Consider the following 13,622-nt stretch of genomic DNA (forward strand, 5'->3'; position numbering starts at 1 on the left):
TAAGTATCTGAAATCCTACCGAGTGGAGAGCAGACCTCCCACTCGGAGGCTTAGCTGCAGCCCAGTGCTCGCCTAAGTATCTGAAATCCTACCGATTGGAGAGCAGACCTCCCACTCGGAGGCTTAGCTGCAGCCCAGTGCTCGCCTAAGTATGTGAAAATTCTACCGAGTGGAGAGCGGACCTCCCACTCGGAAGCTTAGCTGCAGCCCAGTGCTTGCCTAAGTATGTTGGGGAACAAGTCGATTGCAATAAGCGCTTCGCTTTAACCTGCAAAAGACACCTCAAACCAAATGCAAACATATTCAACAACGAATCCAAGTTCGGATAACTCCTAACGGAACCGAAAGTGCTCAGGCGCTAGGCCTGTTAAGGTTTGTCGGTTACAAAACTCACTCGGCATACCGAGGCAAATTTAAAGTATCAAGCTCAGAAGTTTTTTACCCCTCCTGTGGAGGGCTGGAAGGTGCCACGAACTCGTCCAGATCAATTCCGTCTGCAATCCGAGTGGCAGCGGCAATGAAGGTCTCCATGAAGGATCTGAAGTCGTGCTTCTTGGTGTTAGCCACCCTAAGGGCCACCAGCTTGTCTTCTCGTGCATCCTTGCAGTGAACGCGGACCAGAGGCAGAGCAACATCCGCACCGCACCTGGCCGAAGACTTCTTCGACTCCTGCACTCGACTTGGGACCTCGTTCAGTCGAGTCATCAGAGACTTGAGGTCGTTCTGGAGCGTCTCTCTTGGCCAGAGTGTTGTGTCGATGCAAGAAGTTGCGACCTTCAGCCTTGCAAGATAATCGATGACAGCAGCAACACGAGATTCAAGCCGGAGCACGTTCATGGCGACTTCATCTTTCACAGGAGAGTTGATGGGGTCCAGGTTTACTTCCAGTCGACCAGTCTCCTCTTCAAGGTTCTGATAGAATTCTGCAAGCACAACCATCAAGTCAAGACAAACAGTCGGAGGTTACAATTAAATATTTGGTTGATACAAAGGGTTACCTTCAAGCATGAGGAACAGCTTCTTGGCGAGACCACCCAGATAAGCCTCTAGATCATTCTTCTTTCTCTTCAATTCACTGGCCTTTTCATTCAGGGTGGTCTTGTCACTTTTCAGTCGACTAACCTCCTGGTTGGCAGCATCCAGAGTAGCTTTTAGATTGGTGTTTTCTTCTTCGAGCTTGGTCACTGAAGCCAGCTTCTCATCAGCAAGCTTGGTCTTCTCTAAAGCAGTTTTTTGCATCTCAGCCAAGTCAAGCTCTTGTTTCTTCAGGGCCTCCCTCTCTTTGTCTACAAAGTTACAGTGAAGATTAAATTGGGAAGCAAGTGAGAGGCAAAGGCAATCGTCAAAGGCCTCACCAAGCATACCTTTAGCTTCCTCCTTCGCCTTCGTCAAGTTCTCTTGGGCCAGTTTTAGATCAAGCTCAAGCTGAATGTGTTTGTTCTCCAGCTCAGTATAACGAGCCGTAAGGTCACAGGATTTCTACGAAGAACTAATCGACAAATGTCAAAGACGATTCACTTCCGAGTGAGTAAGGAAAAATCATAACGTTTCTAAGACTACGGCCGAATGTAAACATTCGACCATAGTCTCGGGGACTACACCCAGCGGGTGCACTCAGCGTTCCCCCACTAGTTTCATCGGTTAAAGTCGACCAGTCGACCAACAAAAAAAACGGGAGCTGTTCTTCAGACTATAGTCAACTGACCGCAGTCGACCACAGTCTCGGGGACTACACCCAGTGGGTGCACTCAGCGTGCCCCCACCCGTCCATGAATCTATTCGACTTAGTCGAGTAAGAAAAAACTTAAGACATAAAGCCTATGGTCGACTGCCAGCAGTCGACCATAGCCTTGGGGACTACACCCAGTGGGTGCACTCAGTGTGCCCCCACTCATCCGGAATTTCAATCGACGCACCCAGTGGGTGTAGGACAAACTCTAAGAATTGCAGAAAGAAGAGTTTGCAGATATCATATCCTAACAGAACAGGCAGTGACCGACTGACCTGAACATTACTTTGAAGAGCCGAACTGGCGTCATAAGCTGCCTGGCTAGCTTCTCGTATTGCCTTCACTTGCTCCATCATGACCCCCGCTTGGCGTATTGCTTCTCTAGCAGCGCTAGCTTGGTCTTCTGGAACGGGGTAGGTGGAGAAAAGCGAAGGTTGAGCTGCACTCGACGACGAAGGGCGAGCACTCGTCAACGGCACCGCGAAAGTTACGGTGGGTCGAGCGACATTGTCTCCCTCCGCGACCAATGTCTCAGGTGCCGGCACATCCTGAGTCGCCCTGCCAGCAGAAGTTTTCTTGCTCCTCCTCGGCCGTGGTGGTTCTTCGTCGTCGTCGTCAGGAAGGTCAATAACAATGTTAGATGAAACTGCAGAAAGAATCAAAATTAGAGACAGTCGACTGAAGATGGCATCACAAGAGTCGTACCAGGCTTCGAGGTTGCGGCATCCTCCATCTCGTGGTCTTCGGCCCTCGCCGAAGTGTCGGAAGTAGCAGCGCTGCAGTTCCAAAAGTCAGTCGATTGACCCATGAGTCGACCAAGAACAAGTTCATGAAACGGGGAAAACTCAAAACTACCATTACCCTGAGATTGTGGGGATCACCATCTTCATCTTCGGCAAGACCTTCGCGGGTTTCGATGGTGCCACTCGAGATTGCTTCGGAGCCTTCTCAGTCGGCGCCGGAGAAGCCGTACGAGGGCGCTTGGTCGACTGGGTAGCGGTCGCCACCCCCTTTCCGCGCTCAGTCGCGGGATCATGGACAAGCTTCGAGCGTCTCTCCGAGCGGGGAGGCACAACTTCCTCCTCCTCCTCCTCATCTTCCTCCTCACCAGAGTCATCACCTTCATCGTCATCGTCAGCATTCGAATCCCACTCCTCTGGGCTTTCGCCCCCGCTTCCTTCCTCCTCCTCAGTCGGCGTCTGCGCCCCATTGGGCATCGAGTATAACTCAGTGGTGGCCTGTCAGATAACAAAGCAAAAGAAAGATCAATCGACCAAGTTGCGGCAAAGCAGAATGGATAAAGCAAGATCACGATCGGAGATAAGTGGTCATATCGTGTCCGGCGTATAAGTATAGTCGAGTGGCGGGATCCTCCTAGCCCCTCGAGGGTTGTCCTTGTTCCCTGTGATGGCGGCCACCCACCTCTCCAACGTGGCGTCGTCGACTGCTTCTGGATGGACCCGAGAGGTGTCTTCGGTACCACAGTACAACCACATCGGGTGGCCTCGGAACTAAAGCGGTTGGATGCGCCGCCTAAGGAAGACTTTCAGAAGATCCATGCCCGTCACTCCGTCCCGAACGAGTTGGACCACGCGCTCCATCAACATTTTTACCTCGGCTTTCTCCTCAGGGAGCACCTTCAGAGAAGACGGTTTGTCCACTCGGTCCATGGAGAACGGAGGGAGACCGGTCGACTGCCCCGGCGTCGACTCGTTTTGGCAGTAGAACCAAGTCGACTGCCACCCTCTGACCGACTCAGGAAGGGTCATGGTCGGGAAAGTGCTCTTGTTCCTCAACTGAATCCCAAGACCCCCACACATCTGAATGACCTTGGTCCTCTCATCGTCCGGACTCGCCTTTTTCACTGTCTACGAGCGGCAGGTGGATATGTACTTGAAGAGACCCCAGTGCGGTCGACAACCTAGGAAGTCTCGCACATGGACACAAAGGCAGCAAGATAGGCGATGGAATTGGGATTGAAATGATGGAGTTGCGCCCCAAAGAAATTCAGAAACCCTCGGAAGAAAACACTCGGCGGCAGAGAGAAACCACGATCTATGTGAGTGGCTAAGAGAACGCACTCACCCTCCTGCGGTTGCGGTTGACACTCGGACCCCGGGAGCCTCGCTGACCCGTGGGGGATCAGTCCCTCATTGGCCAGGTTGTTGAGGTCCTTCTCAGTGATGGTCGAGTGGATCCAGTCCCCTTGGACCCAACCCTTCGGCAGGCGGGACCTCGACGAAGATCCGCCCCGACTAGACGGTCTCCCCTTCGCTTGCCCCGTAGCCGTCGCCTTCTTTGCGCGCTCTAGAGCCGCCGTCTTCTCCTTCACCATTATCGCCGGCGAAGCACTCGAGAGGTGGATAAGGCGGAGCTGGGAGCAGGCGCTATGGGCGGAGGCAGAGAGGGAAGAGAGGAGAATGGGGAGGCACTGTTCAAAAAACTCCTCCCCAACGCTTTATATAAGGGCACTTCCGAGTGGCTGACGAGTGGGTCCGAGCAGACCTGTCACATCCCGAAACAGTCGCGCATGCACGATACGTGGCGAAAAAGGCGGCGCGGAAATCGAGGCATCCATGCCTTATCCCGCCCGATTGCCGCGGATCGCCCCGCTTCGCGCGCTTCCCAAATTTCGGATCCCGCAAAATCCGTTAACAGCAGATCAATCTGTCAGACGATATCCTTCCCGCGATCCGTCGCTCGGAAGTTCACCAAAGTTCAAAAGTTCACTCGACAGAAGATAAGAATGGATCAAGGCGACTGAAGTAAAAGTTGACGCCAACGTCGAAAAGAAGATCGCCGATCCAAGATACGACACAATCAAAACATGGAAAATGAGTCGGAGAAAATCATCAACTCCTTCCTCACTCGAACCTCGATCCATTCGGGGGCTAATGATGATGTTATGTACCTAGGGTAGGGTCATGGATTTATCCAGGATACCATGCCCAAGGACATCCTTAGACGAAGCTACCTTCCAGTCGACCAAGAGAGGCTCCACTCGACCGGCTAGAAGACACTCGACCATGAAGACTCACTCGACCATCAGAAGTTCAGGATCTACTCTGCATCCAAACGGTCTGTAATTAAGTAGTCTTAATGGTCATGATGGCACTTTATGTAGAGCGTTACCAGTAACGCCAGACCTTAATGTACTTTAACCCTCTGCTAACATGGGCTGGCTGGGGTCTTGGCGTCCTCTATATAAGCCACCCCCCTCCACTGGTAGAAGGGTTCGCACCCCTGTAATTCATATACACAGAGATCAGTCGACCGCCTCCGGGCTCCGAGACGTAGGGCTGTTACTTCCTCCGAGAAGGGCCTGAACTCGCCAAACACTCGTGTGTACAACTACTCCATAGCTAGGATCTTGCCTCTCCATACCTACCCCCCATTCTACTGTCAGACTTAGAACCACGACACCCAAGACTAGCCAAGGTGTATCATTGGTGCCTATGATTCCTCTTAGCGTGTCCCATGTTTTGTGTCTTTCATTGAGCTGAGCTTCCCCATAGACAAAGGTTACCCTTATTTTCACATCTACAAGATCATCAATAAGTGCATCAATATGGTACTGCGAATAACCAACAATCTCAAGCTTTATTTCTTCATTCCAAAAAATTCCTAGACCACCACTTCTCCCCGAGCTACTAACAGCAAAGCTCTTATTAAAACCTAAAGAACCGACCATATTCTCAACTCTAGTTCCCTCTATTTGCGTATCAAGGATGCAAAGTACAGAGGGGGCATATTGCTTCGTTAGATCACAAAGCTCTCGAACTGTCGCGGGTTTGCCAGCCCCACGGCAGTTCCAGCAGACGAGACTCATTGCGCCAGGCGCGACCCCCCTTGGAGGCCCGCCAAACGCGCATCATTGTTCTTTAGTAGAGTTGTGTTCTTTCCATTAGTTTTCTCGCCGGTCATCATGTTGGTCTTGTTCCTTAATTTTCGATTCCTGCTTTGACGAAGGGCTCGGTGGGATTTCAGTGGCTGGCGATAACTTAGTGTTGGAGTCATCAGAAGGGGCTGGCAGCAGCATTAGTGCATTTTGGTCTACCTCGCCAGCCCCCCTCTTCCTGTTTCTATCTCCCTACATGGCCACGTCCGCCTCAGTTGTTGCCTCTTTCTCCTTGGGTGCAGAAGTGTCAAGGTCAGATCCTCGGCCACGCCCTCTCCCTGCACGACCACCGCGGCCTCCTCCGTGTCCACCTCTTGCTCCACTGCCCTCGGCCGGGCCTCGTCCTTCTCCTGGGCCACTCCCCGGTCCTTTGAACCATGAGGCTTTCAGATCTTTAAACACCAGAGCCTTTGGATGATGCACTCCATCGTCACACTCTTTAAAGAGGTGACCAATGTATCCGCACACGGCACACCAGTCGGGGAGCCGTTCATACTTTACTCGGAAAATCTCCCTGTGCATAGTGTCCTTCTTCTTCACCACCAGAGAGACGGCGTTCTTGAGGGGCTTGGTGACATCTATCTTCACACGAACACGTGCAAAGTTACCTTCAAAATCTTGAGATCTTGGATCAGCGTAGATGAATTCTCCCACCGTTGCAGACAGAGCTTTGATCTTTGGGAAGAAACCATCCGGGAAATCATGGATCTGAATCCACATATCGATCTTGTTGAGTTCAATAGTCGACGGTATTGTGTAGCCGTCATACTGCGCCAAAACCACCGCTTTTCCCCTGAAACTCCAGGGTCCTTCCTCCATCACCCGTTCCCAGTCGCCCAAGCATCCAAACTGCAACGTATATAGGTTATCTTCAAGCGGCCTGATCTTCACTTCCTTTGCCAAGTCCCAGGCGACCCTCATGTTCCTGTAAAACCAATACTGACTATAAGTCTTCTCGGTGTGAACCCTCGCAATGGCCATCCACCGGGTCGCCTCCTCCGGTAGCTCATCATCCTCGATCACCACGTCCTGGAGATCATCTTCCTTCAACCCTAGTTCATCCATCATTGCTTCCAGATCAGTCATGCCGCTTCCTGATCCCGGTGCGGTGTCTTCCATATTGCCTTGCCCGAGGTTTTGTTCCGCGGGCGATATGATCCCTACCTATCCCTTCCCCCCACCGATGACGGGACCCCAGGCCCCGATCAGCGCCGGCGTGGAGGATAGGAGAGGGGAGACGAAGTCTCTACGGTGGTGCGGTGGATCGCCGCCACCGAGAGAAAAAGGAAACCCTAACAGGAGGGGTTGTTTTCAGGTAGGAGGATATCCACGGGTACCCATACCAACGGTCCATTCGCTAAGCCCATAGGAGATGTGCGATACAGTTAGCCCGTTTAATGGTGCACCCACGGCCCATTCGCCCCTACCCCTAAATAAAGTCCTCTCTCCCCTATCCCTTCCCATAAAAGAAAGAAAAAAAACTCCCCTAATCCCCTGCATCTTGCCGCCGCCACCGCCACCGCCGCCGCCGGATTTCCTCCGCCCGTCGCCATGTCCGCCGCGGGAGACCGCTCTCCCCCGCGAGAGCAAAGCCGCGCTTCGATTCGCGCCCGGTACGCTCGGCAGCAACCACCGCCAACCCCTTCTCCTCCCTATCTGATCCCCTGACCTCCGTGTTTCCGCAGGGCTCACCCCGGCGGGCCGCCGGCCGGGAGGCTGATCGACGACATCCTGGTGGACATCCTCTCGCGCGTCCCCGCCAAGGAGCTGTGCCGCTGCAAGTGCGTCTCGAAGCACTGGCTCGGCCTCATCCACCACCCCGACCACCGCAAACGGCTCCCTCAAACCCTGGCCGGCTTCTTCTACGGCGGCGGCATCAGCAGCACCGGGCAGCGGCTCCTGGAGCTGCCCTTCCGCTTCACCAGCCTCTCAGGGGACCGCCGCCCTCCGTTCGGCGCCTCCCTCACCTTCCTGCCCAACCACCACCTGCCCGTCGATCTGCTCGACTCCTGCAACGGCCTCCTCCTCTGCCGATGTTACCACGTCTCCGACGGGGTTGGCGCGTTCCATTACGTCGTGTGCAATCCCGCCACCAAGAAGTGGGTCGTGTTGCCCAACTCCGGCAAGGACAGCAGCCAGGTGGCCACCACGTCGCTCGGCTTCGACCCGGCCCTGTCGCCGCATTTCCATGTGTTTGAGCTGGTAGTCGAGTACAATTATAGTCCGAACAGCGACCTTTGCGGAGTGGCAGTGTATTCGTCTGAAACCGGAGAATGGATTTATAAGGAGAAGAGATGGAGCAGAGCTAGTCGGCACTCCTCCGCAACAGTCTTTCTCGATGGTCTCCTGTTTTTCCGTGCCCTTGACCTTGAATATCATGATTGTGTAGTTGCGGTGGACACAAAGGGAGAAACATGGATGAAATTCAGGGTACCTGGCGGTCAGGTTGATGATTTTGGTCTGGCTGATGGCTTTGTTCAGCAGATGTTATTTGCGGTTCCTGGTGGTCAGGCTGATGATTTTGGTCTGGCTCATGGTTTTATTCAGCGCTCGCAGGGCTGCTTGCATTTTGCCAATTTTCAGAGTGATGAAGATGGTGTTGGCATTCGATTGGCAGTTTATGTTCTGGAAAACTATCAAAGCGAAGAATGGAAATTGAAGCATAGCATTAAAACTTCAGACATATGTGGATGGACAGATTTATGGTTTGATGTGGATTTTGATTTCATTGCGATTCATCCGGAATGCAACTTGCTCTTCTTCATTGCGGGGGGTGTCACATTAATGTGCTATGATATGGATAATCGGCAGGTCAAAGTGATCTCCTATCTTGGAGGTGCCAAGCCGCTATTTCTGCCTTATGTGCCGTTGTACACAGAGTCACAATCATTGCACAATTGATATAAGAAGTGGATCTCTGATCGCAGTTGATTCTACATGCTATGGGGCAGCGTGCTTGGTATGTCTGCTTGAATTTGGCTCTCATTTGGAGCAATGGTGGTTCAGTATGGAGGGAATTTGACTGATTTCTCTGTGATCTGCTATCCAAATTTGCGCTAAACTTTCTGCCGTATGTACTGGTCTCTGGTTTAGTCGACTTCTAGATTTGCACTAAATTTGCTTAACCTCGTGTAGTGTTTGCGTTAAGGTACTATGATCATTATGTAAGACATGGACAGTGGTTATCATGCAGGAAAACTTTTCTCGAACATCATGCTGAGGCTTAAACTTTTATCTTCTACAGCATTTGCAGCCACGGAATTTCTTATTCGCAGTGATTTAGTATACGACCACTTGTCTGCTAACGATATGGTGTATGAAATTCTGCTGATGACGCGAATCATTTTCCTTATCTTTCCTGCCAATGGTTTGAAAAAGAAAAATCCTTGCTGCAATGCTACTTCCTTTTAGGACATCATCAAACGCGCTGTGCTTGGATCATAATTTTCACTATTTTGTTAGAGGTTTTCTTTTTTGGATCACAAAAGTGGTCTTTGTTTGTGGGTATTGTTCAGCTAGGTAGCGTAAAAGAGTTTGGAATAAGCACTGCCGTGCGCCTTTTATTGTACTCATGCTTCTAGTTATACTAGGTACGATCCCTGTAATGTTGCACGTACAGCTACTTTGCAGAGCTGTTTCTGAATTTTGACTTTCTGTGTCCTATAGCACTGAAACAACAAGGCTCAGGCTCTGTGTGGGCTCTGGTTTCAGCTTCAAGTCTCCAAAACAAACTGAAACTATCCTTTTGTCTGGTGCTCCCGTCGTTAGGACGGCACTGGTAACAATTGTATCGGGGATGACACTGGTGTTTAGGAGCTAAATCAATTTGTTTTCGGTGATTTTGAGGTAGATTTATTTGTAAGAACACTTTCAGCATCATCTAGTCAAGGAAAATTGGTCGTGTTTTTCGTGGACGAACTTCAATTAGGTAACAGCCGTCAGGTCAGCATGCATTTTTGTGTGGCCTGTTAACTCTAGTGAAACAATCCCTGTGAAGCCAACAAAACGGACAGAGCTTAATGCACATAACCTAGTGACAAAAACCTGTGCGTCATTGTGGAGAAAAATGCTTTGGTTATGGTAACTGGGGTATAATTACTGTCACCAGATCGACCAGCGTCATCACCTTCATGGTCTCATGTGCAGGCCCCGTCATGGTCACCAAGGCAAGCAACATCCAGGAGAAAACAACATCGATGCCGCCGCAGTTGCCCGATCCCGATAGCCTATTCGAGAGTTTTTACCCGTGGATCACAAGACCCTGAAGGATGGAGAGGGGGGAAAGTTCCTTGATGAAGCATGCAAGGCCGTAGTTTCTGGCGATAGTCGGAGCAATGGTTTCTCCTAGAGCACGGCACACCATCACCGACACGCCCATGGTCCCATCCTGTTGACAATATTACTCATTTTAGAAACATTATACTCGGGAGATCGAAAAATGATCCCAGGCTCCTTTTAGCCCTTCACAAAAAATCGGCAAACACACATTGGGGAAACTTTAAGCACAAACGCCATGCCGAAAGGGTTAATCGGAACCTAGAAACAAGTGGCTACACAAAAAAAATAAGAAAAATCAAAGAGTAACTAGGATTCGCGACAAAGTTCAGGTTCCCAGCGCACTGAAATTGCTGCCTGTATTTCTCCAAAGCTACAAATATTCCCCTACAGATGCTGAATCCATTGTCAGTAATACAGTGAAAAGGTGTGCCAACTGCCAAGGCACATCAACGAACCACAATTTGGCAAAATTGTTAGCCACAACTGCAGCAAGATTCTGTACGAAACTACAAATGATATCCTAGGCATATATACAGGGTACAGTGGTAAAAATCTGTTCATCACAAAAGTAAAAAAAACCATAGTGGTTAACCTTGAAAAGTTAACCCTAGCTGACGCTTCACATATAAGTGAATTTGAACATTTTCAACTCGGGTGTGGCAAAAAAATGCGACGATGATTCAGATCTCCCTTGCATCTGATGATGGTCATGGCCTGCTCTGCTGCACGATGACAAAATGAAGCAACAAATCATCTGTAAATTCTTATTCCGGTCCAGCCTGCGCTGCCCTAGTCTCACCAATCTGGAATCTACCTTTCTTGGATTGGGAAGAGAACTGACAAGTTTTGATCATTATTTTAACAAGGCAAAGATTACTGTAGAGTGGCACCAGCATATCACTAATTTGATCAGACGTGAAGGATATATATGCGTGAATTATAGCTGAATATTGCTTTGGGTAGCTAACTTCAGACAACCAACTAGGTAGACAGTTCTGCATGAGAAGTGCCATGTCTAACATGCCTGTAATGTTGCATGTAGAGCAACTAGACAGAGTTGTTTCTGAATTTTGACCTTTTTATGCCCTATAACACTGAAACTACAAGGTTCATGGCTCTGTGTAGTGCTCTTATTTTCAGCTCCAAGTCTCTGAAGCAAACTGAAAGCCCAGACAGTGTTGATAGGACTACCGATATGTTGGCCATTCCTAGGGATCGGATCAGCCATGCAGCAGCTTCACTGGGCTGGGTACGATCTGGATAGGACTACCAGGCCCGGTCCAGCTTAGCTGGTGGACCGAGAACGAGGGTGGCCCAGTGAGCGTTTAGCTGCTGGTGAGCCGGGAGCGAGCACACCGCTCGGTTCGCCATCGGTTATTTAGTACCACATCGCGAGCTTGGGAGCCAGCTTCGCTGCTTAAATGCGCTGGTACTTACCCTGTTCTCACCGACGATGCGGTCACGAGTCAGTTAGCTATGACCTAACGGGTCTGCGGAGGTGAAAGACCGACGTATTGATAATATTGATTAGTTTTTGTTTATTTCACCCATCTTAGATTGTTTCAATTTTCTTTCGTTTTCTCTCGCTTTTCTAATTGCACAGATCGTTTTTCATCCATATCAGATTATTTCATAATATTCATTCCATCCATACTTGATTATTTCAAAAACAAAAATCACCCACCTCAGATTGTTTCAATTTTCTTTCTTTTTCTCTCACTTCCTAATTGCACAGATCGTTTTTCATCCATATATTCATAATTTTCATTCCATCCATACTTGATTATTTCAAAAAAAAATATCCTCGCTTCCCAATTGCGCAGATCCTTTTCATTCACCCCAGATGATTTTTATTTTACTATTTCATCCAACCATCTCATATAATTGGAAAAAATGGTCTTTTTTACATGCATCTTAGATAATTTTGATTTATTTTTCTTTATTTCACCCATCTCAGATTTTAAATTTTCTTTCATTTTTTCTCTCGTTTTCCTAATTGCACAGATCGTTTTTCATCCATATCAGATTATTTCATAATTTTTATTCCATCCATCCTTGATTATTTCAAAAACAAAATCCTCGCTTCCCAATTGCGCAGATCCTTTTCATTCACCCAAATGATTTTTATTTTGCTATTTCATCCATCCTAGATGATTCCAATTTTTCTTTCCTTCTCTTGCTTCGCAATTGCACAGATCCAACGATCTCTTTACATCCGTCTCAGATGATTTTGATTACTTTTCATTTACTTCATCCACCCCAGACTACTCCTTTTTTCTTCTTTCTTTCTCTCCCTTCCCAACTGCGCAAATTCTATTAATCAATCTCAGACGATTCATTTTTTTATTCCATCCATTCCAGATGATATCATTTATTTTTATTCTCTTACTTCCCAATCTAGCTAATCCTTTTGATACATCGTTTTTTTTCATCCATCCATAATGATTTCAATTTTTCTTGTTTCTTCTCTCATGTACCTTTTCTTCAATGACAGTGCCATGCTTAAGTGGGAGCATGTTACCCATTGATATGATCTTCGCTGCTAATTAATCTTTGTGTTAGTAATTTATCTAAATAAATGCCAAGAATACTTCAAGAAATTTCGCTGGATCCAACAAGCGGTGCAGCTGCAATTGCACCATAATAAGAAGGCACTTCATTTTTTTCTTATGGAAAATCAGGGCCAAGATGTCCAAGGTCTAAAACCCTGACCAATGTAGGCACGCTACCTAGTTAAATTAGGCTTGAAGTACAGTCAAACAACCCCAGTGAAGCCAAGAAGACGGGTAGAGCTACGCCCATAACCCAATAACAAAGACCTTTGTGTCATCGTCGCCACCATTTACCTGATCATGGTTACCATGGTATAATTACTGTCGACCATTGACCATTTAGGGTCATGGTCGCCAAGGCAACAACACCGGGAGAAACAATATCGGCGCCACTGCCGTTGGCTGATCCATATGCTACGTACCAGAAGATGACCGTTGGCTGATCACGGTGCGTCGGTCCTGTGTCAAGATGCGCCACATGTCATGTTCTCAACAACATGTAGCACAACCTTAGGGTTGTTGCACGTGTTCATCCGATGCCCTCCCACCCCGCAGATTGAGCATTTCGCTTCCTTCTTTGCCTTCCGAGGGAGGTGACCCCTCTTGGACATGTGGTACTCCTGTGCCCTGGCTCGCGACATATTCTACAGAAGCGAGTTGGCTTGCTGGTATCGCATGCTCCGGCAGCAGCTGGACATGTCACTATCTTACCTTTCTTGCTCTTCCCAGCACGGACATAATATGGAGGTTTGTCCCTACTGCTCGTTAGCCGGCCTGCCTTCCGTGTATGCTCTGGAGCCATCAAACTGGGGAGATTACCGACAGCACTACCATCTGCGTCACTCACATAACCAATCTGTGGTGCTTGCCCCACACTCACCTCTCTAGCTTTCTCCTTGTTTGCCTGAATCTTGTCTTCTAAACCCATCCCGTCGCGCACATCAACTATAGGTGTCATTTTATGCATTGTTTCCTTTAGGAGTTCCATCGCACACTCAAATGCACTTGTGTTTGCGTCACTGAGTCTGACAACCTGTAAGGCATGTGTGTAGAGATTTGAATGTCTGAATGCTATTGAGTTAACAGATATCTGATCCTTCTGAAGGTATGTCAAGTGTTGTGGTAGTACATCCCTTGCATCTTTTGTCCATCGCTTGAGTATGTG

At 48.9% G+C, this 13,622-nt stretch overlaps 1 protein-coding gene across 1 annotated transcript; it reads left to right on the forward strand.

Annotated features, from left to right (window-relative positions):
• Nucleotides 1-7,061: 7,061 nt before the first annotated feature.
• LOC123161037 (F-box protein At5g07610) lies at nucleotides 7,062-8,836 on the forward strand. The gene is made up of 2 exons (XM_044578894.1): nucleotides 7,062-7,240; nucleotides 7,313-8,836. The coding sequence occupies exons 1-2, from the start codon at nucleotides 7,179-7,181 to the stop codon at nucleotides 8,526-8,528; spliced, it is 1,278 nt and encodes a 425-aa protein (XP_044434829.1). The 5' UTR covers nucleotides 7,062-7,178; the 3' UTR covers nucleotides 8,529-8,836.
• The last annotated feature ends 4,786 nt before the right edge of the window (nucleotides 8,837-13,622 follow it).

This window comes from Triticum aestivum, chromosome 7B (genome assembly GCF_018294505.1).
Source record: "Triticum aestivum cultivar Chinese Spring chromosome 7B, IWGSC CS RefSeq v2.1, whole genome shotgun sequence".
Taxonomy (NCBI): Eukaryota; Viridiplantae; Streptophyta; class Magnoliopsida; order Poales; family Poaceae; genus Triticum; species Triticum aestivum.

Bases quoted from the DNA above. Each gene is read 5' to 3' on its own strand.
- LOC123161037 (XM_044578894.1), top strand. From the start codon at position 7,179: ATGTCCGCCGCGGGAGACCGCTCTCCCCCGCGAGAGCAAAGCCGCGCT. The intron at 7,241-7,312 runs GTACGCTCGGCA...GTGTTTCCGCAG, and splicing joins CGCGCTTCGATTCGCGCCCG to GGCTCACCCCGGCGGGCCGC.